We start from the raw sequence: 26,141 nt of genomic DNA on the forward strand, positions 1-26,141 counted from the left end.
CAGTGCTAAAGGCATGTGACGGTAATAATTTGTGAGAAAGACACTTGTTAGCCAAGAGTATAAAACAAGTGAAAAACGAGCTCAATGGACAAAAGTTCATAAACACGTTCATATTTTCGGCGAACGTGAACTGAACGTAGTGTATTTTTGCTTTGTGAACGTTTTTATGAACAAGCTCATTCTGGGGCCACTAAACGGTTTTGAACAGCACTCCATCTTTGTTCAGTTGTGCCAGGTTTTCTCAAGAAAACCAGACTAAAGACAAGCCTTAATTAGGTGTAAAATTACATTATTTGGCAACCCCAGCTAACAACAGTGACACGGTTTTAAGCATCATCCAAATGCGATGCGTGTTTGGAGGGGGGGGGGGCCTAAACGGCGCACAGAAGCGGCTCTATTATCTCCCAGCCCAAACTGGAAGACCTGGTTTTCTTTAAGCAAAGTAGAATCCCTGGCTTTTTTTAAATGAATTAAGGGCTTACAGCCTGGTTCTTTGGGCAAACAAGTCAAGTCATAATATATTTCCCCCAAAAATGAGACAAAACCAATAAAAGTTATAATGTTAAAATTATCCCTAGCATTGACTTTACAAATCTGTAAAACATCTAAAAATAAATGGGTATGTTGAGAAATATTACTACTGAAATACTCTTATTTTTTAAACAAAGTCATCTTTTGTGACCTATCCAAGCAATTTAGCATGTTGATGTACACACTTGATGGAACCAGTGCCAGCAATAATGCAACGCAGGCCTGCAGCTCACCAGAGTTCTACCGAAATAGACACAACCAAAACATTCTGCCACCTCTTTTGGTTGGTGCCATCCAATAAAAATAACTAAAAAAGAGTTATACAAAGTAAAATGTAACCATCAGAGCGAAGCCATAAATGATGATAGACACCAAAGAATTGAGGAAAAAGTCAGAAATGACTACGTAAATAAACCGAATGATGGGCAGAACATATGCTGACATCTGCTATTAAGTATTCAAGGCCAATCTCATTTAATTAGAATTTTTAAGAAAATGAATGTACGAAATAATGTTCTTATTTCAGTTACCAATAAATTAAAGTTCAGAAGTGACATTTCTAGAGAGATGACAACAGCAGTGGAGCATGACAATGATGACTGAAGTAAACTGATTCAAAAAGTAATAATCGCATTATTACTTTACAAAGGGTGATATTTTACCATTTGTGTGAGAGAGAGAAAAGGGGCGCGGCTGTGTAGTAATTCAAGCACCCGGGAAGGTGAAACCTTTGGGCTACAGCACACTGCGCGATGCTTCCGAGTTCAACTCGGACCCAGTCATCACAAAAAATGACAGTTGGACATTCATTCCTGCATATTGGACAACATAGCAAAAGGGCTACTTACAGTGAACTGTGCAAGCTTGTAATGGGTTCTGAGGCTCCCCAACCAACATATGTTGTACCATATCACATTTTTTAATCCATAAAATAAGTGTCAGTTAATGAAGACACAGATTGTTGTAAGGGCTCGTACATATGCCACTTGCATTCATTTTACCAGAAGCTTCACTATTTCATCGACAGATAATATGTGAAATTACAAATATGGTTAAGTATTGTGGTAAAACACTACAATGAACTGTATATACTGTATTTTTATTGCTTGGTGGTGCATGGTGGGCGACTGTTTTTCACGGAAATACATTTTTGGCTATAATTTGTGATCTCGCCACATTGTGCACCAGCAATTCAAATTCTTAATCATTGCAAATCCTGTGGCTGAGTCTGAAATCATGTGTCAGAACCCCGCAGTGTGCGGTGGCCCTTATATTGCATATTGATATAAAGAACAGTGTTCATTTTCTCAGCTATTGTATGAGGAGTGGGCAAACTACAGTGTCTTCTACAAGTACCAGCCCATCGGACTCATAAGGTAAATTTGTCTCTGTCTGTCTGTTTGTACGTCTGTCCGTCCGTTCATCCATCTTCTCTGTACAAAAATAAACAATATAGATAGTTCTCCTTCCCATGGGCTCACCACCTGTGGGAGGAGCCAAAGGGGTTGGGTGCCATGTGAGCTGGGCAGCGGCAAGAGGCAGGGACCTCGGCACTCTGATCGCCGGCTGCAGAAACTAGCTCTTGGGACATGGAATGTCACCTCTCTGGCAGGGAACGAGCCTGAGCTGGTGTGTGAGGCAGAGAAGGTCCAAATAGAAATAGTTGTGCTCAACTCCACGCACAGCCTGGGCTCTTGTACCAGTCCTCTTGAGAGGGGTTGGAAACTCTTCCACCCTGGAGTTGGCCAAGGTGAGCGACGCTGAGCGGGTGTGGGCAAACTTATTGCACCCCGGCTTGGCGCCTGTACATTGGGGTTCCCCCCGGTGGACGAGAGGGTAGCCTCCCTCCGCCTTAAGGTGGGGGGACGGGTACTGACTGTGTGTGCTTACGCACCAAACAGTAGGTCAGAGTACCTACCCTTTTTGAAGTCTTTGAAGGGAGTGCTGGGCTTCCCTGCTGAAGTTGCTGCCTACGCGGCCCGACCCCGGAAAAACGGCGGATAATGGATAGTTCTCTTTATGCTGTCATTTTAAACTGGTTAGCATGCACAGTTCACAGTTGCATGGTTTAATTCCGGCTCTGGCGTTCCTGTGTGGATTTTGCATGTTCTTCACGTGCCTCTCCAGGTTTCCTCGCACATTACAAAGACATGCAAGGTAGGTTGAATTGAGACTCTAAATTGGCCCTAGATATTTTTATGAGAATGTGTGGTTGTTTTTCTTTGTGTGCCCTGCAATTGGCTGGCAACCCGTTCAGGGTGTACCCCGCCTACTGTCCGAAGATAGCTGGGATAGGCTCCAGCACCCCCCACGGCACTTGTGAGGAGAATCGGCTCAGCTAATAGATGGATATTGGTTTGGAGGAAATCAGGAAACAAAGATTATCAGGAAGATTTAATATGGGTGCGACTACGGTCTCTCCTCTCTCGCTCGCTCTCCTACCAGGTTGAAACCAGTAAATGCCAGCGTCACTTGATGACCTGTCTAACTTCACTCATTATTCTACTTGCAGGTCTTTAACTACAACATTCGAGAAACAATACCAAAAATAATACATTTAAAATAAATAAATACAAGAAATTTGAACCAATTATGTTTCTCGCTTCCAAAACATGCACATTTATAGCATGGAGTGAATTAATTTGTTGAAGCCAATTATTTGCCTGCCTGGTAGTACATTTAATTGTGTCTGTCATTTTGTTCAGGAAGTACTTTGGAGAGAAGATAGGACTGTACTTTGCCTGGTTGGGACTATACACCCAGATGTTGATACCTGCATCTCTGGTGGGAGTTATAGTCTTTCTCTACGGATGTGCAACAGTAGATGACAATATACCAAGGTAAAACTCATTACTGACGAATGAGTAAAAACAATCTAATACACACGCACACCCACGCACACCCCCACGCACGCACACCCCCTCCCTCCCCACACACACACAAAAAAACGTACATACCTCTGGGACTACTTAAAAGATATTAAATGATATGTCAACACCTCTAAATCACCTGCCCAACTGCCTTCTTCTACATCTCAAGACTAACCAATATTTTTTTTTCTGCTGGAGTTTTAATTTAAAGTGGGTGTTTATTGGTGCGTATCCATTGTGTCAGTTCGCGCTGTGAGTACTCGTCACATTGGCGGATGTGTCAGATTTGGAGCAAAAATTGTGTTATTTGAACCTTGGAAATCCAATATTGGACACTTGAGTGTTGCAGCAGAACAATGACCCCAAGCGCACATCGAAACTGGTTTTGAAAATAATTATGTGTAAAGACTCAAGTTTTAAAAAGTAAGACCAGAGTTACTCCGGCTGAGTTTACATTTGATTTCAAACTAGTTGAGTCAAGTCATCACTCGGGTTAAGCAAGTTGGAAGTCAAATCATACATCATACAATCATACAAATCATACAACTTGCTCAGTCACAACATTTAGTGTAGTGATAATAAAATGTGTTTTCTCAGATTCTAACACACACTCAAAAGAAACAAAATAATAAATGTCTAATAATCACTCAAATAAATGCATTATATCAAATGAAAGTATGGTAATTCCACATTAAGCAACTATACATGCCATATGCATGTCTTCGGACATAAAGTATATTAGTGAATTAATAACATTGGCACACATTCATGTTAAGGCTGTCGCACACCGAGCGACGCAGCCTAAACTCACTGAATTGTCACGCCGTGTGCAGGGTTTGCTCGCTTCTGTAGTTTTCATGAGTGGCCGACTGCAGGCCTCTTGTGTTGCTGTGATTCAAATTTCAAATCGCCAGTGCATGGCATCACAGCGTCACTGGTGTAACAGTCAAGGAAAAATGCACATAGGTTTTAACATGAAAAAATATTTCCACCTTTTAAGTGAGAACCAGCCGGCCAGCAACATGCAAACTCCACACGACTGCGTCAGAGTCAAGATTTAATTCGAGGACCTACAGTGTTAGACTCTTATGTACAGTACTAACAACTATTACAGAGTTTTTTTCTGTGCCTTGCCCAAGGGCAGCTAAGTCGTGGCTGTGAACCGGGCTCCCCACATTAGAATGGGCTGTTCCTCATCACTCAGCCATGCTCGCTCATGTTTGATGAAACATGAAAGTACAGTTTGTTTGGTTTTTGACATTTAAGGCCTCTGCTTCTCATCACCCACAGGATATTATGACACATGCTGCCATTTGTCTTCTATGTAGAGACAAAACACACATGCCTAATAGTGGTTCTAATATTACTTTTACTTTGGGAGAGATGACTTGTCGAAACCATTCACAAAATTCTGTGGTCCTTGGCCAGCACTGGAACATGCACCACTGTGCAGGTGGAAAAGACAAGATGTTATGTTGATGTTTGACTTGTCTATTCGATTAACTTCCCCCAAATAAGTATTATTTATTGCATTACAAACAATTTAATCCCAGAAGAAATTATAACATTTTATTTATATTTTATTATAACATCAGTTTTTGAATATGATGTATTTTAGCGTTGACGCATTCGACTGGATGCCTCGGTTTTAAATGTTGCAATAAGTTTGTTGTGCTGCTGCCCTTTGTTCTAGTGCAGTTTATCTAACTTGGCTGCATGTAGACACTTGTTCCACATCGGTCTGTAAAATCCCAAACCAATTTCAAACCACTGATGACACATTCCCTTTCTTGGAAACACATGTTGAGTTCTCTTTCGTCGTAACCATGTTGCGCTGGTGTATGGAGTGTGTACGTTAATTCTGTGACAGAACCAAGTGAGAGGACGGAAGCTACAGAAGGCCACGGGGGCAAAACACGCAACGTAGCCAAAGGGGGGGTAAACTCGAGTTTATTCATTTTTAAATCATCCACAAAAAAAAATAACTTTAATTAAAAAAAATCTATGAATCGCCAGGTGTATTTTTACCCTTCCCTATTAACTTGTATAATAATTACCCACTGAGTGTGAGGGAAATACTCCTGGACACTGTGCAATGATGTTTTACCGGACTTGCGATGAATGTTATTCACACACTATAAATTTTTTTTCTACTATTATTTAGATACAATAGCTCCTAATTGTAATCATTTTTCAAGAAACGAGTTCAATGTGCAATACCATGCATATTGTACTATGCATCTTAACAATTTTTTCATACATTGTACTCACTAGGTTTATCATAATTCATGTCATTATATACTTCAGTAAATGTGTTAATTCCCACTATTTGTAGAAATACCATTGTAGCATAATTTATAACTTTGCAGAGCTTGGTAAAACTGTCCTTTTTTCCTGTAAAGTTTTCTCAACATATTCTGGTACTTCAGACACTAATGATCAAATTAAGCCACCATGAAATCTCTCCAGAAGCCAATATGGCTGCCCCCCCCAAAAAATCAATGATGGCCACCAGAATACCCACATTTTTGGTGGCCATGTTGGATTCTGGAAAGATTTCAAGATGGCGCAAAATGTTAATTTGAGCAATAGGATTTGAAGTACCAGAATCTGTTAAGAAAACCTTGACCGGAAAAAAAGTCAATTTTTACCTGGCTCGGCACTGTCAATGACCATCCTTAAAGTGGGCACTTGAAATGCATGGGGTGTCTTTATACACTTTACTACACTATATTGTGAAATGTGGGTGCAGTCTAGAGCCCTGGTTCAACGAAACCTGTCAGGGAAAACTAAAGCCCGCTGACAAATGACTCACTGCTGACTCTTAAAGTGACATTAACCAGACCAACATCAGTGTGTTAGAGGCAGCTTTCTAGCGGCAAAACTAGCTGGAAACCAGTTCTCCCCGCCAGCTGCCTGAAGATAGCTGGGATAGGCTCCAGCGCCCCCGTGACGCTCGTGATGATAAAGCGGTTCGGATGATGAATGGATGGCATTAACAGCTGTTGACAGGCAGGGCCAGGAGGGCTGGCAGTGATTGAGTTAATGCCTTGCGATCGATTGACCCCTTTGGCGGGCTTCTGGTCGATCGCAAACTACGCAATGGGCACATCAGCTTCAGACCTAGTACCTAATACAAATGAGAGGCGGTCAAACTTGTGGATAACGAATTTGTGCTTTGAACCTCAAGTACGCTTTTTACTTTTGCCCATTGTAAGACTTTTATATCTTGAACATTACATTGAAATTGTGTCTTACAGCATGGAGATATGCCAACAAAAAAACAACATCACCATGTGTCCTCTGTGTGATAAAGTGTGCAGCTATTGGAAACTGAGTTCTGCTTGTGGAACTGCAAGAGCCAGTCACTTATTCGACAACCCAGCTACTGTATTCTTCTCGATATTCATGGCTCTCTGGGGTGGGTGAGCGCGCAGACACACAAAATGTTAATTGTAGTTATTGTATAGATTTGCATTTCAGTTATTTTCGGGAAGTTTTAGCATGCAATATGTTGTTCCCACAGTCGGTTTATATTAATAATGACAATCTCAAACACCATCAAGAGTCATTTTATTTTAGAAGATTAGTATCCTCTGTAAATCACATTTTCTTTTTAGGAACACAAAAAGCATATGCCAAATAGTATGCCACAAAATTAAGTAAATAATAAATAGTCAAGATGACTTTGTATTTAACTGATTGAATATGGACTCATAGATGGATAAATTAGGGATTCTAACAATAATGTCATGGTGTTGAGGGTTGTATCTTGCTTTTAATTGATACAAATACATGATTTATTTCCAGAAATCCAATATTTCAAGGATCTTTTGTGACAGGGATCCCATTTAGTAACGCTTGATACCTGCACTATTTCATGTTTATTGATTGCTTTATTGAATTAACCTGGACACTCCAGAATTCATATAGTTCAAACATTTTGTCAGCAAAACAGGTGCATTTCTAATGACAGGAAAAAATTCGTCTGATTTGCTTTTTTGATTATCTTCGTTGTCTTCTACTTTGTCTTTAAACCTAAAGCTGCCATGTTCATGGAGCACTGGAAGAGGAGACAAATGAGACTTAATTATGAATGGGACCTGACCGGGTTTGAAGATGAGGAGGTAAGGCTTGAATGGCAGGTTATTTTTTTGGCCAATCCTATTAAGTCACGATGGCCTGGGTTTTCCAAAGGCTGGAGTAGTCTTTGACCTATACACCAACAATTTCTTCTTGTTACAATATGAAAAATAGTAATCAAGTAATTATTACAACTAATAGTATCCTCCCACATTCCACTTACTGCACATGCATTATGTTAAATGTCCCAAATTGGGTGTGAATAAATAAATTATGCAGACTACATGCGTGACTGTTTGCAAGTCAAACCAAGGCCAGGGCTTGAATCCTCTTCTTGATATGGCACTTTTGTTTTTCTACCAAATTGGTTGAAAAGAAACGTCACATGCAGCATGGTGGAGTTTTGATTAGCATGCCTAGCTTGCAGTCGAGATGCTCCAGGTTTCAATCTCAGTTTGGGCATTCCTGTGTGGAGTTTGAAATGTTTTCTCCTCATGTTGAGTGGATTTCCTCCCACATTCCAAATGCATGTGTCACTTGTAAATTCTACATAGAGTGCAGTGACTTTATTTTCCTCGTCTCTACATATATATATATATATATATATATATATATATATATATATATATATATATATATATATATATATATATAAAACATAGATAGGGCGCAACGTAATTTTGGGCGCAGCCATGTCAAAAAATACCTTAACTTAGCATGCATGCACGCTAAAACATAAGCGAGCATGCATGTCGGCGCATGTTTTTAAAAAGGCAGCGAGAGCAAAATTGAATTCGGTTGTACTTTATTGTAGTAAGTATTTAATAACGTTGCCTTGTTATTTTTTGATCAATGCCCATGTACAAACCCATCAAAGTCCTTGTCTCGCTGCCACGTGGCCTCTCAGATAGGATGGTGGTACTGTTTGCAATTTAATAAAGTACTGTCTATACCTATCTTGGCGCAGGAGATAGAGTGGATTGGATCTTAACTTAAATGTCGCAGATTTTTTTCTATACCCCCACAGCTCTTGACTGTCCTCGAGCAAGAGGCTGAACCTCCCAGTGGTCTCTGTTTTGTAATCAGGCTGTGAATGACCCGCTTACTTATCTTGCATGACAACATAAATACATTTCCAATCAATAATTAAAAATTTTTTTACGATTCTAATTTATCAATTATCATGTTACCATAGTAAAAGATATTCAGATTGCTTTTACTAACAATAGACCTTTCCCCTCCACCCCCTCCTCTGTCTCTCTTGATTTATTTTTCACAGGAAGCACTCAAGGTTTGGATAAAGTATCATTTGTGTTTTGTTTTGCTTGTTATTTTTGTTAAGTATTTTCTCATTCTTTCCAAACACTATAATCATAGTCTATTAAAAATACAATTGAAAACATACAACAAAATAACTTACTAATAATATTGACCAATTTGAGCCTGATGTTGGCAGTAAAAAACGAAGGACTGCTGAGCAGTGTTAGATTTTCTTCACACAGTAGACAACACAGTCACCACATATTTCTTTCAGTATGGTGAAGGAATTTGTTTAGCGTTCTCTTCTACATAGGTTATTAGTTATACACATTTCTGAAATGACTTCTGTGTCAGTAATAAACCTTTCGTGTTTAATTCAAAAGGTAAACAAAATTACAAAACCTCATTCTGAGCAATGTTATAAAATTTAATCATGATTCAACTGCTAACTTTAGTGTCTCACTTCTCATTTAATTGTGACCTCCTTCTTCTGCAGGGTCCATGTCCATCTTTTTATTCACTTATTTACTTCACCCCTAGCACATTTCACATCCAATATTCTTTTTCTGTCCATCACCACCACAGGACCACCCCAGGGCTGAATATGAATTCCAAGTCATGCAGAAGTCTTTAAGCAGAAATCACAAAACACAGTACAAGGTAATACATGCTTTGCAGGATTTTGGGGGGCGTCTTGGAATCCCCTTTCAAATGATTACCTATTTGCATGTATTTCTCCATTGAATGACCAAGGTAAGTTCAGCAGTTATGCTTCTGCATTTATTTTGACAATTCTGGAAACATGTCACTCTGTGTTTGTTTCTTGGTGTCCTTTTTAACATTGAAACAACCAGCAATGAGTTGATAGTGTTACCTTCATCTTCAAAATTCCCATTAAGATCAATTATATTCAAGATACACTGGTTCACACGCCAATGCCTCGGGTCACAAAGGGTCTTAGAAGGCTCAGTTGTGCTTTTTCCTCAGAACGCATAAACATCATTCACAGACCTTGGTGTGCTGACCAATGACTCGCGCCGTATGTTCGCTCATATTCGCACCCTTGTGGTAAGAGTCTGCCATTGTCTCCTACAAAAAAAGACACTTTATAATTGTGAATGTAGACAATTGTTTGATATAGCCAGTGCTTCTCAATTATTTTCTGTTATGCCCCCACTAGCAAGAAGAAAACAATTTGCGCCTCCACCCCACCACCCACTCTCCGCAGCAACTCTAATTGATAGCTTTTTCGTTGCAAAGCAAACCTACACTGTAGAGCCCACCCCTGCTGTAGAGTTAATACTCGCTGCGCATAATAGGCAACGAGAACGCCACTGCCAACTACTGGAGCGGATGTGCAGTTACACTTTATTCTAGTATGGTTTTTTCCCAGGGTCACACGGGCCCCCCTCAGCATTGCAACGCGCCCCCCCAGGGGGGCCCGCCCCACTATTTGAGAAGCACTGGAGGTAAGCTCACTGCACGGTAGAATTGGGCAATACCAGTGATAATACGTGGGCCAAATATCGTGATACCGATCCAACATCAATACAACAGATATAAACATAGTAAATAATCAACTTTGAAGTACAGTTTGGTAAGCATTTACCTCAACAAACCTCACAATTGTGGCTGCAAATCAGTAAGGCAAAAGCTGAAGTGCAGATTACAAACAAACAAATCAGTAGCTTTACTACTCAGTTTGTTTCATGAAACATGTGTAAACGCGGATGCACTTCTCACTCAACATATAGACAGATTATACATCTTTTTAAGAGGCATTTCAACTGTTAGGCATCTCGTTGATTAAATGTGAAGTCAGATATTTTCGTTGGTCTTTGGGCTCATTCATGAAACATACGGCCAACTGCATCCTCTTGATATTTGACCACAAGTCACTGATTGTGTAGTGTTACACTCACCAGACTTGTGTACGGTCTGTGTAGGTGGTTGTTCGTCTCTGTGTGTGCCGGCTGGCGACCTGTTCAGGGTGTAGTTGACATTTCGCCTGAAGTCAGCTTGTTAATTTGTTTTAGATGGTGACACAGCACCTTAATTGAACTCTAGTCATTTGGAGAGACTGCTGGTTATAACTGTGACATTTGCATAACCATAGTCAACATTAGAGTTCTAAAGAATTTGACCCAAGAGTATCCTATACAGACTATAAAAGGGGCTCAAAAACTAACCCCTGAGGAACCAAAAATGTCACTGGGGTTGAGCTGAGGGGATGATGTTTGCCGACCAATTAATTTTTCTCCCGATAGACCCATTGCGACTGTGTTAATTGTTTTTCTTTGCAAAAGACAATTAACCAATGTTTTGTTTCCCTTTGGAAGGCATTGGACTATTCTGTGCTTCTAAATCAGCAGTAGGAACTGTCTTTTTCTCGATGATGCATAAAAACTGAGACTTGACTTGTGGTTTGTAGAACACTGTCTTTTATGAAGCTTCCTTTAAATAGGCTCCCCATCCAAAACATTTACTAAACTGTTTGAGATTTAAATTTGTGATCTAAATATACTGAAACAACAATGAATGCAAAACTTCACAAAACTATGTAAAACTCAATTGTTCATGAACGTAAATCTTAATTACATAAGAACATAGTGTAATTGAAAAGTATGTATGTATGAAGCTCAGAAATTAACATTTTTGTTCGTTTTGTTACTTGTCTTTCTATGAGGTCAACTTTCTTCAGCAGCATTTCATACCAAATTCATAGAGATAATTGTGTGCACCACTTTGAGGACCGGAGGTAGAAAAGTGACAGCCCATTTTACTTTAAGTTGTCATTATGTAGTTTGCATTCCACAGATGACCTCTAATTACTTATTAAAATCTGCATTTTCAATAGTTTTTGTATTTCTCAGATGGAAAAGCTGACATGTCGAGATCGTCTTCCAGCCTACATGACGAATATTGTCACAATGTTGTTGATGGTAAAGTGTTACAACCAGTATGTTTGTTATTGGTTGTGATATATGTGTACACACAGTAAGATATGTTATGAAGTACATTGTAACAGTGCATGTCTTTGTTATTAGATCGGTGTTACGTTTGCCATTGTATTCGGTGTGATCCTATACCGGATCTCCACCAAAGCTGCTCTTCATATGAGCTCCAATCCAGTGACACGGAACCATGTACAACTTACTGTCAAAACAACAGCAGCCATTATCAATCTTGTGGTTATCCTTATATTGGATGAGGTGTATGGAGCGGTGGCACGATGGCTTACTGTTTTAGGTAAGAATAATTTAATAGTTGAACAATTTAAAAGGTGCATTAATTAATGGTCTTGACTGATTGCTGCTATTAGATATCAACTGCTTCAGCAGTAATTGTGAAAATTGATTTTTACATGGGCGATATGGGCTGCCACTCACGGTGGCATTCTCTGAGGGATGACACAATGCCCACCTGAAGGTATCAAGTTATATTATGACAAACAATTTCACTCTCCACTAGGCCCGACTGGTTAGCACGATGGCCTCACAGTGAGAGACAGCAGCGGTCGTGGGTTCGATTCTATCTCCGGCCTTCCTGTGTGGAGTTTGCTTGTTCTACCCGTGCCTGCGTGGGTTTCCTCCGGGGACTCCGGTTTCCTCCCACATTCCAAAAACATGCATGGCAGGTCGATTGAACACTCTAAATTACCCCTAGGTATGAGTGTGAGCGCGGATGGTTGTTCGTCTCTGTGTGCCATGCAATTGGCGGCAACCAGTTCAGGGTGTACCCCGCCTACTGCCTGAAGATAGCTGGGATAGGCTCCAGCACCCCCCGCAACCAGAGTGAGGAGAAGCGGTTCAGATAATGGATGGATGGATAGAAAAGGCTAAAACTTTTTTTTTTTTTATTTATTTTTCTCCCTTGCTATTGTTGCACAAAACGTCTACGCCCAAGTCTCAAGTAAAAAGCAAAGTAACAGCCCTTTATTTTTTTGTTTTTTTCCATTCTAAATGCAACACCAACAATATCATGAACAGAGTTGAGTTCCATTTACGTTGCTATTAATTACCACTTGTGTAGTCCTGTTATAGCTTGTTGTATAATTTTAAAGTGAAAAAAATATATATTTTCAGTCACATCAAAATGATGTATCGCCACTTATTACCATCGACATTCACACAAAATATGTCTGTAGAGTCCAATTGCCTTTTCACTCTGGAAGTCGCCACTGACATAAATTGAGTGGGGGAAGCGAAAACCTAACAACCATATGTTTTCTATTTTAGAGGTTCCAAAAACTGACAAGAATTTTGAGGAGAGACTCATCTTTAAGACCTTCATTCTGAAGTTTGTCAATGCTTTCACCCCAATCATCTACATTGCTTTCTTCAGGGGAAGGTTAGTGGTCTCTCTGAAAATTTGGTTTATTTCATTTCATGGTTTTATTTATTTATTTTTTTATTTAACTTGGTAGCTCTAAAGACTGAGTGTTAAAAAGATGATGAATGAAAGTTTCATCATTAAACATAATACTCAAATTATTTCATTGTCTTTTCTTCATCAGGCTGGTAGGTCGCCCAGGCAACTATTTGTACGTGTTTGAATCCTACAGAATGGAAGAGGTAAGGCTTACAATTTAGTAAAAAAAAAAAAAAAAGTTTTATAACTATGCTATATGACTGAAAATACTGTTGCACTCTTTTATCCATAATAGATTCTTACTAATGGTATTTGATAGTGAAAAATAGAATGGGTCTGCTGTTTCACAACCTGATTCTGGATTCATAGTGTACACATGGAGGCTGCCTGATGGAATTGTGTATTCAGCTGAGTATCACCATGTTGGGGAAGCAGCTGATTCAGAACAACCTTTTTGAGATTGGAATACCGTAAGTTTTCATCAGATGTTGATTATAGTACTAAGATGTGAGATTTGTAAAAAAAACACACACTTAAGTATTGTTCGTGTTTTTCTGTTTTATAACTACATTATACATTACCCATGTATATTTGCATTTACACATTTCCCCGAATGTCTGTTCTGGCAGGAATCTCACGTCCATAAAAAAAACAAAGCACAGTTTATGTATAGCCATGGTAGACATCGAACAGCAAGAGCACATATGTTACTTCCTGATCTCTGGCGAGTCGTGACCACGCACCGAGTGTTGCGCTTATGATCTCGGAAATCTCATCACTCTTAGTTAAAACAACATGAGTTATTTGCCACAAAATTAAAAACCAAGTCATTATTTTAGTTTACTTTAGCACAGTGCTTTTCCCTAATTTTACACATGATTTCACTCTCTTCCACATAAAAAAAGGATTGGTGCCCAAGAAGAGTGAAATATGTTTTAGTATGTTTATGTTACGTTTATCCATCCATCCATCCATCATCTGTACCGCTTCTCCTCACTAGGTTCGAGCTGGAGCCTATCCCAGCTATCTTCGGGCAGTAGGCGGGGGGACACCCTGAACTGGTTGCCAGCCAATTGCAGGGCACACAGAGACGAACAACCATCCGCGCTCACACTCATACTTAGGGGCAATTTAGAGTTTTCAATCAGCCTGCCATGCATGTTTTTGGAATGTGGGAGGAAACGGGAGTACCCGGAGGAAACCGACGCAAGCACGGGGAGAACATGCAAACTCCACACAGGATGGCCGGAGTCGGGATCGAACCCACGCCCGATGCTGTCTCTCACTGTGAGGCCATCGTGCTAACCAGTCGGCCACCGTGCCGCCCATGTTATGTTTAAATATTTTTGGTGTGCTTTTTTTTTCTTTTTTTTTTTTTTTTTTTTTTTTTTTACAGATACTTTAATGGTATTAGTGCAACTCAGCATAATGTATAGTTTTGGGTTACATTTTAAAATGTACTCAAAATTTACAGCTAAAAATGTTAAGGCCACAATACGGCCTTCAATTTCAGTCGCTCTCATTTATAAACATGTTGGGAATGCTTGAACAATGTTTAATACAAATTGAATATTATCATCTTAATTGTTTTTATTATTCATGTGTACATACCTTAAATAATTCTAACTGTTAGCGACAGATGGTCATATAAGAGCGGCAGCTGGCTGGTGCGATTATGGGGTAATTCACATATGAGCCGATTAGTCGACAACGGTTGGTGATTTGTTGACGAGCAAAATTATGGTTTGGTGCAACCCCAGAAAAATACGAGTTGAGCAACAAAACACACCCATTATTGTCCACCTCAGGGAGCAACCAGGGAGACTTTTAGGGGGGTGGAACCTACTACTGATGTTATTTCTACATGCAAACCTGTTGTATAAGTGCCAATGTTAAGCTCATGCAAGTGTCCCTTTAGTATAGGCGGCTCCGTGGTAATGCAAAAGAGAACAGTGGTCTTTCTTTTTAAAAGAAGGCAACACAACGCGTCCATGGGTAAAAAAAAACACTTTCATTCTTGCAGGGTCCGACCTTTTTATACTATAAGTCCGTGGACTCACAACATAAGCACAATCAAGCACTTGAAAGGAACGAGGATAAACATGAATATCAACTCATGACAGCAAAGTCTCGATTAAGTCATTACTGTTAAAATTATTGTTGGTGTTTATCTATGAATGCAGTTTCAATACGTTTTTTATATGGGGGGGAAGATGTGTTATGCGATGTTTTTTTTTTTGGTTTTTTTTGTGCGCACGCACGGTCTCAGGATGTTCTTAATTTGTTCACAGAATACGCATAAATTCAAGACCGAACAATTGGTGTGTACGGACCTTAGTGTAGTCGTCCCAAACCACTCGGTACCGGTTTACGAGCCACTTTTGACAGCGCACGGCGGGCTGCACAGATGGAAAAAAAATAAAAATGCAGTAAACGCATGTCAAGATGCAAATTAAGTCGGTCGTAAAACGCTAATATTAAACACACAAGTAAGCAAAATGAGCAAACGAAAGAATGAACGAAGCCCGTTCTTCACCCATGTGGCCAATAAAGCCCACCTCCCCTAAACCCCCAACCAACTTTGTTGCTGGTACACACAATTTATGAAGTTGTATGAACAGGTGCGTGGCAGAAAAAGGGTGAAGACCACTGCATTCATTAATGAGTGCAATCAACAGAGCCAATATACTTCTTTCCAATTGTGAGTATTGAAATATCAAGTGATCTCCATTTGTGCATTCTTCAGCAAGCTAAAGAAGCTTATTCGCTACATCCAGTCAAAGCAAGGCACTTTTCAAGAGGAAGAGAAGCAGAAGAAGCTGCAGAGATACGAAACTGACCGCTTCCTGGAGCCATTTTCAGGGTTAACACCTGAATATATGGAAATGAGTGAGTAACACATCTGAACATATAATTTTAATTACACATGTACACAAACACATCTCGTTAGTGGGGATGGGACCTAATGGTCAGCGTCAACATTTGAGAAGGATAAAGCACTAGAGACTGATGGTTCACAGGATTAAATGAATCACTTTTCCTTCCTGCTCGTGTCAGAAAACACGATTTTACAAACGAGGTACATTTCAACAAAGTTGTTCAAATAACTTCTTTTTTTTTTTTACTTGACAGGACAACGTGTACTACCTGTCTGTTTAATCATGCATTCAAAAGTATTTTTAACTACAAACTAAACTATGAAATTCTTTCAAAATACTTCAAATATCCAAGACTAATCATTGGCTAACAATGTATCCAAAGGATAGTTATGTCGTGTAATGTGAAGATGTTTGACAACTGTATTGAATGTGATGAGAACCGCAAACTGACTTAAATTCTTTTGTAGTGTACAGGTAAATCATATTCACCACTAGATGGCACTAATTTACAAAACATTAAAGTAGTCAACACACTTCTCCTTGGACTTCGAAGGAGACTTTTGAGCTTGCTGGTTGAACTAACAGGCAGAGAAGGGCGGGTATGCAGCTCATACCCAGCCATCAAAGTGTCTCAAGAAATCTCAAGTTTTCTCTTAAGACACACTTGTTGAGATTTCTTGATAAGTCTGTAAGACGTGTCTATAGAGGTGAGCCATAAGATGTCTTGGAAATATAAGTTGTCTTAAAATGTCTCAAGTTGTCATATTGTAGCGGACTTTATTTTAACAGCTGTCATTCTGAGCGGACGCGTGGTGATGCTGGCCCCCGGAGCGCTCCCATTGTTCTGCCCTCCGGATAGCCGATAGGTTTGCTGGTTGCGCTCCGCTTCCGGGGTGCAATGACAGTGACAGTTTGGTTGTTGCTGCAGCCCAATTTGCAGAGTAGTTTAAGATCAACTTTTGTCCCCCTCGCAACCACGTCACACGCACGGGGGCGTCTTTGTGGCCCGAACTAAAACCCACACGCTCTCCCATAACTCTTCTCCAACATTCCCCTCACTACAACCATCTTCTGCAGCGTGATCCTGGCTGATCTCACACCATTGCCGCCTCCTGGTCAATTTTTTATGCTGACAAGGGGACTAAGTTTTTGAGTTCAGGTCACATTCCGAAGATTTTCTGAGTCTGATTAAAGTCATATTCGAATTGGTAATATGTTTTGTAATACATACATGTCACCTCCTGCAAGCTATGAACCACAGTTCAATTAGAAATGTGTTTTAATCACTCATTTGGAGTGTTTCTGGACATACTGGCATCTTGGGTGTGGTTACTCTAACCATCGCAAGGGCTACAGAAAGTGATGTTTTAGTAACGATTTAACAAACATTTCCAATATGGTCCAGCTGCGGCCACAAATGGGCGTTACCGTTTTTTCAACAGGAACACCCCGTTCTGAGAACGGGAACGCCCCCTCACACCAAGGGCCATGTCCGGTGTTCTCTATGGCGTTAAATTTATGCAACAAGTCAAATACCTCAAACACAAACAGTCAATAGAAGGCTTTTCTGCATTCAGACACGCTGTTCTTATTGTTTTAGTAATAATTCAAAAATACTTTTTTTCAAATATCTTTGATTGGCTTAAAATTATTGTCCCTTTAGTTTTATGTGCTTCTATAATCGTTTTTCTGTTCGTTTTATTTATTTATTTTTTATAATCAAAGATCACCTCTCGGAGTTGTGCATTTGCGTCTTCATCATTAGATGTCGCCAAGGTAGTTGTTTTGAAATAGCGCCGCGCCATTCTATTCCAATTCATATTACACCATATAGAAAAGGCTTTGTTACAGCTAGAGCTGCTGTGAAATGGGCTATATAAATAAAGTTGTATTGTAGTTTTTTCCCACCTCTGAGTGCCGATCTGACCGTAAACAGCCAATCAGAATCAGCCTTAGTGTCCGACTCCTGATTGGTTAAGAATTGTGGCGCAATTGTTACACCTGTATCACAAGTGCGAATCAGCGTTTTGTATGCGTAGAGGAGAGAGAAGCTGTAAGCGTAAAACCTATTTTGTGCGTACACTTGGAGGGTCTTTTACACGCGAAACACATTTTGCTTACGTAATTGTGGCATAATTCTAACACCATAAAATAGGTTGATCATATCACCAAAACCCACTGCGCGACACTGGCGTGTTGGAAACACCCTGGTTCTGACTGGATTCTTCTCATTGGTCGACAGGACCCAGGCCCAGTGGGCGTTCTTGTGTCTTAACAGGAATGCCCCGGCTGCAGCCGGACCCTTCTCAACATTTCAGATCATAGCTCTAGTCAACATGGGAACATTGTACAAGCAATCTCCAGACCATATTTCTTGACAAGAACTTGCGAATAAGAAAAAGTTGACATGGTTCATAAAAATCAAAGCAAACAATCTACAGACTGTTATGACATAAATATGTCATTAATAAAAACAGTTTTAAATATTATTTCAAAACCTATCACTTCCATCTGCACTCTGTCATTCAAAACAGGCCATGTTCCTAAGAAAATGAAAATATCTAAAATTATTCCGTAATCCAAAAATATATAGTATGTCATATAGATAGTACATAATATAATCACATATAATAATAAGCACTTTCATTGCTTCCACAGTTGTCAAAAATTCATTTAGAGAAATTCCTCGTAAAACATTGTTTATTAAATGAAGCTCAGTATGGCTTAGGAGCGAAAAGGACCTCACCTGGACAAAAAGGAACATCCAATTGGAATATTTATTTAGCTCAAAAAAGCATTAGATACTCAAAATCAGGGGTCTTAAATCTTGCTCCTTGAGAGCCGACATCCCGCCAGTTTTCCATTTCTCCCTGCTGCAACACATCTGATACAAATGTCAAAATAGCTGATCATTTGAATGAGCTGTGTTGCAGCACGGAGCAATGTAAAACAGAGAGGACTCAAGGAACAGGATTGAGGACCCCTGCTTTAAATCATTAAATTTTAATCAATAAACTTGAGAAATATAGGATCAGAGGTAAAGCTGAAAACTGGTTAAAAAGTTACTTAACAGACCGAACACAATATGTAAAAATAGGTGATCATTTATGATTATGGTTTCCCCCAGGGGTCATTGTTGGCTCCCCAGCTATCAAACTTCTACATCAATTACCTATTTAATGTTTAGAATTTTTTTACAACTAATACTATTTGCAGATGACACAAATATATTCTTTAGTAGTAACAATTATAACAAAGTTGTGAGTACACTAAATGCAGAACTCAAAAAATAAAAATGAAAAGTGGTTGGATGATAAATTTATTCTAAATGTAAATAAAACAAAATCATTGATATTTGGTAAAGATAAAAATAACCCAGAATTAATAATACTCAATTGGGAATTGTTAAGGAATAGGCATATTTGGGAGTAATAATTGATAACAAATTTGTTGCGGTTCGGGGAACCGTGAGCTGGGGAAAAAGGACCCAAGAGCGATCGGGGTGATGTGAATAGGATTTATTGAATGAGGATGTGAGGGAGCAGCACGATCGGGAGCCGGCACCGGAGAGCTGGGAGTGGAGCGACGCGGCGGGTCGGGAGCGACCGCGGGAACGGCGATTGGCTGGCAGGCGGGGAGACGGCGAGCGCTGGAAGCGGGAGGCGGGCTGGCGGAGAAGCAGCGGGAGCGGCGCGGAAGAGGCAGGCGAGTGGCGTGGTGGGGGGAGAGTAGGCGAGGCGAACGCTGATCAGGAACGCGGAGATGGGCACGGGCAGCTCGGGTTCGGACGGGCACTGGACGGCTGGAGGGAGAACAAGACGACACAGAAGTCAGACGGGAACGAGCGACGAGACGATCGGGCGAACTTGCAGCGTGCAGGGACATGAGCCAATACCACGTAGGAAACGGGATAATCCGGCGTCTGGCTCCTGGCGCGGCTGGGTCTTATCCTGGTGTTGATTACTGCTGATGAGCAGCAGGTGCGCAGGAGCCGACGCCCTCTCAAGCCGGAGGCGTGCCTGGCTGGAACTGGCAGAGAACTGTAAACAAACATCTCACCCGAGCCCCCCTAAACCCGACCCACCACAGTACCCCCCCCTCAACGGACGCCTCCTGGCGTCCTACCCGGTCTATCCGGGTGTAAGGCATAGAAGTCCCGGATCGGGGAATCACTCAGGAAGAGCTTGCGAGGGATCCAGGAGCGCTCTTCTGGGCCATAACCCTCCCAGTCCACCAAATACTGGAACCCCCTCCCTCGGCGCCTCACATCCAGCACCTTGGAGACCGTAAATGCCGGGTGATCGTCGATAATCAGGGGGGGTGGAGGGGAGATGGTCGGAGGGCTTAGAGGGCTGGAAGAGACAGGTTTGAGCAGGGAGACGTGAAAAGTGGGATGGATTTTCAGGGAGTCGGGAAGCTTGAGCCTGACGGAGCACGGGTTGATAATCTTATCGATGGGGAAGGGACCGATGAACCGAGGCGACAGCTTACGTGATTCGGTCTGCAGCGGAAGGTCGCGGGACGAGAGCCAAACCATCTGGCCGGGGCTGTAGTCTGGGGCCGGGGACCGATGGCGGTCGGCCAGGCGCTTGTTCCTCTGCGCCGCACGAGTGAGCGAAGCTTTTACCTCGGCCCAGACTCCTCTGACCCGACGGAGATGTTCCTCGACGGAGGGGACAGCCACGGCGTGCTCCTGTTCTCTGAACAGAGGGGGTTGGTAACCAAGACAGGCCATGAATGGGGACATACCTGTAGCGGCGCAGGAGAGGGAGTTGTGGGCGTACTCAATCCAGGGCAAGGCCTCGCTCCATGACCCGGGGTTACGGGCCACCACGCACCGCAACGCCGCCTCCAGGTCTTGGTTGGCTCGCTCGGTCTGCCCGTTTGTCTGTGGGTGGTAGCCGGAGGAGAGGCTAGCCGTGGCACCCACCGCCTTGCAGAACTCTCGCCAGACTTGTGACGAGAACTGGGGACCACGGTCGGAGACGATGTCTACCGGGATACCATGGAGTCGAAAAACGTGCTGGGTAAGAAGTTTGGCCGTCTCCAAGGCTGAGGGCAATTTGGGAAGGGGAAGGTAGTGTACGCACTTGGAGAAACGGTCGATGATGGTTAGGATGACGGTGTGCCCGTTGGAGGGGGGAAGCCCGGTGACAAAGTCCACAGCGATGTGGGACCATGGACGGCTTGGGATGGGCAGGGGACGGAGGAGGCCGGCCGGAGCCGAGTGAGAGGCCTTACCTCGGGCACAGACCGAGCAAGCCAACACGAATTCGCGGGTGTCTTTGGCCATGCTGGGCCACCAGAAATGCTGTTGTAGGAACCGGAGGGTGCGGGTAACGCCCGGATGGCAGGTGAGTGAGGACGAGTGCCCCCATTGGAGAACCTGAGACCGCACGGCGTCGGGTACGTACAGGCGGTCGGAGGGGTCAGGCCGAGGGTCGGGTTGCTGCTGCTGGGCGTCCCTCACGGTCTGCTCTATCTCCCAGGCGGCCGCACCCAGGAGGCAGGAGGCGGGCAGGATGGGTTCGGGCGTCTCAGGGCTGGCGGGAGGCGCGAACAGGCGGGAGAGAGCATCGGCCTTGCCGTTGTTGGAACCGGGTCGGAACGAGAGGGTGAAATTGAAACGGCTTAGAAAAAGGGACCAACGAGCCTGGCGAGGGTTCAACCTTTTGGCGGACTGCAGGTAGGCCTGGTTCTTGTGATCTGTCCACACAAGGAAGGGGATCGTGGTGCCCTCTAACCAGTGTCGCCACTCTTGGAGAGCCCACACCACCGCCAGCAGTTCGCGATTCCCGACGTCGTAGTTTCTCTCGGCCGGAGACAGGCGCCTGGAAAAGAAGGCACAGGGGTGAACCTTCTGGGAAACGGGATCCCGTTGGGAGAGGACGGCTCCTGCTCCGGTGTCGGAAGCGTCCACCTCGATGATGAACTGCTGGGAGGGATCGGGGTGTTTGAGCACCGGAGCACTGGTGAAGGCCTCCTTGAGAAGGGCGAAAGCGTGAGACGCCGCCGGAGTCCATTGGAACGGGGTGGACGTGGAGGTGAGCGCGGTTAGAGGACTGGCCACTCTGCTGTAATTACGGATAAAGCGGCGGTAAAAATTGGCAAACCCCAGAAAACGCTGCAGCTCCTTGCGGGTGGCGGGCGTGGGCCAATCTACCACCGCTTGGATCTTGGCGGGGTCAGGCTGGAGTTGTCCCTGGGCGATGATGTACCCCAGGAAGTGCACCGAAGGAACATGGAACTCACACTTCTCGGGTTTTACAAACAGGCGGTTCTCTAGGAGGCGCTGGAGAACTAGACGGACGTGTCGGTGGTGATCTGGGAGAGAGCGGGAAAAAATGAGGATGTCATCCAGGTAAATGAACACAAAACGATTCAGCATGTCGCGAAACACATCTGTCATCAGGGCTTGGAAAACTGCTGGTGCGTTGGTGAGCCCGAAAGGCATAACAAGGTACTCAAAGTGCCCCAGGGGAGTGTTGAACGCCGTCTTCCTCTCATCGCCCTCTCGGATACGTACCAGGTGGTAGGCGTTGCGGAGGTCCAGCTTGGAAAAGATCTGGGCCTCGCATAGGGGCTCGAAGGAGGGGTCGATGAGGGGAAGCGAGGTCTTATTTTTTATGGTTATTTGGTTGAGGGGCTTGAAGTCTATGCAGGGGCGAAGCGAGGAGTCCTTCTTCTTTACGAAGAAGAACCCAGCTCCCAGGGGGGATGAGGAGGGCCGAATAAGCCCGGCGGCCAGCGAGTCACGGATATAGGTCTCCATAGCCTCCTTCTCCGGTCTGGAGATATTGTACAGGCGGCTGTTGGGAAGAGGGGCCCCAGGGAGAAGGTCGATGGCGCAGTCGTAGGGCCGATGGGGAGGAAGGGTACGGGCGAGGTCCTTGCTGAAAACCTGGGCGAGGTCGTGGTAGTCGGAGGGCACGGAAGAGACGTCGGGAGGGGTAGGAGCGGGAGACGGAGATGAAGGAGCCGGGTCCGCGGAACGCAAGCAATGAGAGTGGCAGAATTCGCTCCATCCGGTGATGGAACACCTCCTCCAGTCTATGGCCGGGTTGTGTGTTTGGAGCCACGGGAACCCCAGCACCAAGGGAACCTGGGGTGAGTTAATGATGAAGAGCTGGATGGACTCTCGGTGGTTGCCGGACACGATGAGGGTCAGGGGGGTGGTCTGCTGGGAGACCTGGGCGATCAGGTGCCCATCCAGCGCCACCACCCGCCGGGAGGAAGCGAGAGGTTCGATGGAGACTCCTAATTGCCGCGCCAAGGCAAGATCCAGGAAACTCCCATCGGCTCCCGAGTCGACCAGAACCGGGACAGGGAAGGATTGGTGTCGCCAAAGGATTCGTGCAGGAACCGACATCCGGGGGGAAGAGCCCGTAGCTGATGCGAGAAGGCTCGCCGTTGGGCTCTCGGTCAACGACGAGCCTGATCTTTTGGCTTGGCGGGGCAAGTGGCGAGGAAGTGTCCGGAGTTGCCACAGTAAAGGCACAGCTGCTGGGCCAGGCGGCGCTGACGCTCCTGTGGGTCCAGAAGGGTCCTCCCCAACTGCATGGGTTCCACCGGGCCCGCGGGGGGCTGGACCGGACCGGGAGGGCTGGCCTCGGCGCAGGGCGCGGCAGGACGTGCGACTGGCCTGGTCGGGCGCCGCGACCGGTCGGCCTGCCGGTCCCGTAAACGGTTGTCGACGTGAATGGCTAGGACGATTAGTTCCTCCATGGAGGAGGTCTCGTCGCGGACAGCCAGTTCGTCCCTGAGGGAGTCGGTCAGCCCGTTAAGGAAGACCTCACGGAGAGCGGGCTCGTTCCACCCACTTTCGTGAGCCAGAATGCGAAAATCGACGGAGAACTCGGCTGCCGAACGGGAGCCTTGTCGGAGAAGAAGCAACCTCCGGGACGCTTCGCGTCCTTTTACGGGGTGGTCAAACACGCGCCGCAGCTCTTGGCAGAATTCGGGGTAAGATGACATTGCCGGCGATGAAGCCTCCCACAATGCCGTAGCCCATTTGGCGGCGCGACCGCGGAGCAGGTTGACCATGTAGGCGATCTTAGCCCGGTCGGAGGAATAACTAAGGGGCTGCAGGTCGAAGACAAGCGAGGTGCTAAGCAGGAATTGGCTGCAAGAGCCTAAATCCCCGGAGTAGGGTTCTGGCGGGGGAACATGAGGTTCCCTGCTGACCGGGAGTGACGTCACGGAAGCGGGGGGAGCCAGGGACGAAGCCCCGGGGGGGCAGGAGGAGGGAGCGAGTGAACCCACCTGGGTGAAGAGGTGCGTAAATTGGCGGTGGAGTGCCTGTAAAGAGTCCGTAAACTCCTGGAACATCCTCTCATGGCGCCCAAGCTGTTCCTCTTGGCGGGCGAGCACCTCCTTGAGGGGATCCGGGGTCGCTGGGTCCATTGGAGTGGCCGGATTATTCTGTTGCGGTTCGGGGAACCGTGAGCTGGGGAAAAAGGACCCAAGAGCGATCGGGGTGATGTGAATAGGATTTATTGAATGAGGATGTGAGGGAGCAGCACGATCGGGAGCCGGCACCGGAGAGCTGGGAGTGGAGCGACGCGGCGGGTCGGGAGCGACCGCGGGAACGGCGATTGGCTGGCAGGCGGGGAGACGGCGAGCGCTGGAAGCGGGAGGCGGGCTGGCGGAGAAGCAGCGGGAGCGGCGCGGAAGAGGCAGGCGAGTGGCGTGGTGGGGGGAGAGTAGGCGAGGCGAACGCTGATCAGGAACGCGGAGATGGGCACGGGCAGCTCGGGTTCGGACGGGCACTGGACGGCTGGAGGGAGAACAAGACGACACAGAAGTCAGACGGGAACGAGCGACGAGACGATCGGGCGAACTTGCAGCGTGCAGGGACATGAGCCAATACCACGTAGGAAACGGGATAATCCGGCGTCTGGCTCCTGGCGCGGCTGGGTCTTATCCTGGTGTTGATTACTGCTGATGAGCAGCAGGTGCGCAGGAGCCGACGCCCTCTCAAGCCGGAGGCGTGCCTGGCTGGAACTGGCAGAGAACTGTAAACAAACATCTCACCCGAGCCCCCCTAAACCCGACCCACCACAAAATTGTCACAGAAGGCCCACATCAGACACACATGATTTGCAAAAGTCTTAAAGCAAAGCAATTCCTAGATCGTGATGCTCTCAGAACATTATACTGTTCCTTAGACATTATTCGAGGCTGTGGAAATTTTGCCCTATCAAAGATTTGTACTACCAGGAAGCGTTTTTGTGTGTCTGTACGTGGGGTAAAACTGTGGACCAATTTGGACCTACGCCACAAGCAATGCCAAAGCATCCATAGCTTTGAAGTATCTTACAAACATGGTCACATTTTAGGGAAGGTGGGGCTTAGCATTAACTGCTCACTCACTGGCTCTTCCTTAACTTTTGTTATGTCATTACTGATGAGATATAATGTATTTTAAATTAATTAATTAATTATGCATTATTGAGATCATCATCTGTGCAATATTTGATAAGATTTGAGCGAAAAGAAAAGCAGCTCTTGAATTACCCCATGATCTCCAGGATGTGCCCACTCATACCTATGGTGACAAGCTCTGAGTTGTACTCAAAAGGACAATGTTTGAAATACAAGTTGATTTTTCTTAACAGGGTGTTGTCTTCTAGTTAATGCCTCATAAATCTAGTCATGACAAATAATACATTGACCATTCATTGGTTAATATGTTTTCTTTTGTCTTGTTTTTATCCAGTTATCCAGTTTGGTTTTGTCACATTATTTGTTGCATCCTTCCCCTTGGCTCCATTGTTTGCTCTGCTCAACAACATCATTGAAATACGACTTGATGCAAAAAAGTTTGTGACTGAGTTGCGAAGACCTGTGGCAGCAAGAGCCAAAGACATCGGTTGGTGGTCAACACTCTACCCTCAAAATCTATCTATCTATCTATCCATCCCCCTCTCTTGCTTTCTCTCTCACTCACTATGTGGTTATGGGTCACATCCTTTTTTATCTTCTGCACCCGCTAGTTTAACACCAAGTAGCTTCATGTCTTCCCTGATAATATCCCTCAACATTCTCTTGGGTCTTCCACATGCTCTCTTGGCCGGCAGCATCATCCTCATCACTCTACAGAAAGTGGATGAAAAAAAAAAAAATTTATGACTCTTACTCAAACTTG

The 26,141-nt window shown here is 44.3% G+C and overlaps 1 protein-coding gene across 1 annotated transcript in view; it reads left to right on the forward strand.

Annotated features, from left to right (window-relative positions):
• Positions 1-26,141, forward strand: part of LOC148335906 (anoctamin-1-like) — a 56,866-nt gene that overhangs the window by 23,131 nt on the left and 7,594 nt on the right. Inside the window, exons 9-20 of the mRNA XM_088298444.1 lie at positions 1,843-1,907; positions 3,237-3,371; positions 6,662-6,822; positions 7,446-7,528; positions 9,330-9,404; positions 11,618-11,686; positions 11,792-11,993; positions 12,983-13,094; positions 13,261-13,318; positions 13,485-13,585; positions 15,862-16,004; positions 25,713-25,865. Coding sequence (XP_088154570.1) covers positions 1,843-1,907; positions 3,237-3,371; positions 6,662-6,822; positions 7,446-7,528; positions 9,330-9,404; positions 11,618-11,686; positions 11,792-11,993; positions 12,983-13,094; positions 13,261-13,318; positions 13,485-13,585; positions 15,862-16,004; positions 25,713-25,865 — 1,357 coding nt within the window. The remainder of the gene's footprint in view (positions 1-1,842; positions 1,908-3,236; positions 3,372-6,661; positions 6,823-7,445; positions 7,529-9,329; positions 9,405-11,617; positions 11,687-11,791; positions 11,994-12,982; positions 13,095-13,260; positions 13,319-13,484; positions 13,586-15,861; positions 16,005-25,712; positions 25,866-26,141) is intronic.

This window comes from Idiotropiscis lumnitzeri, chromosome 6, assembly GCF_059441095.1.
Source record: "Idiotropiscis lumnitzeri isolate Australia: NSW breed Sydney's pygmy pipehorse chromosome 6, RoL_Ilum_1.0, whole genome shotgun sequence".
Taxonomy (NCBI): domain Eukaryota; kingdom Metazoa; phylum Chordata; class Actinopteri; order Syngnathiformes; family Syngnathidae; genus Idiotropiscis; species Idiotropiscis lumnitzeri.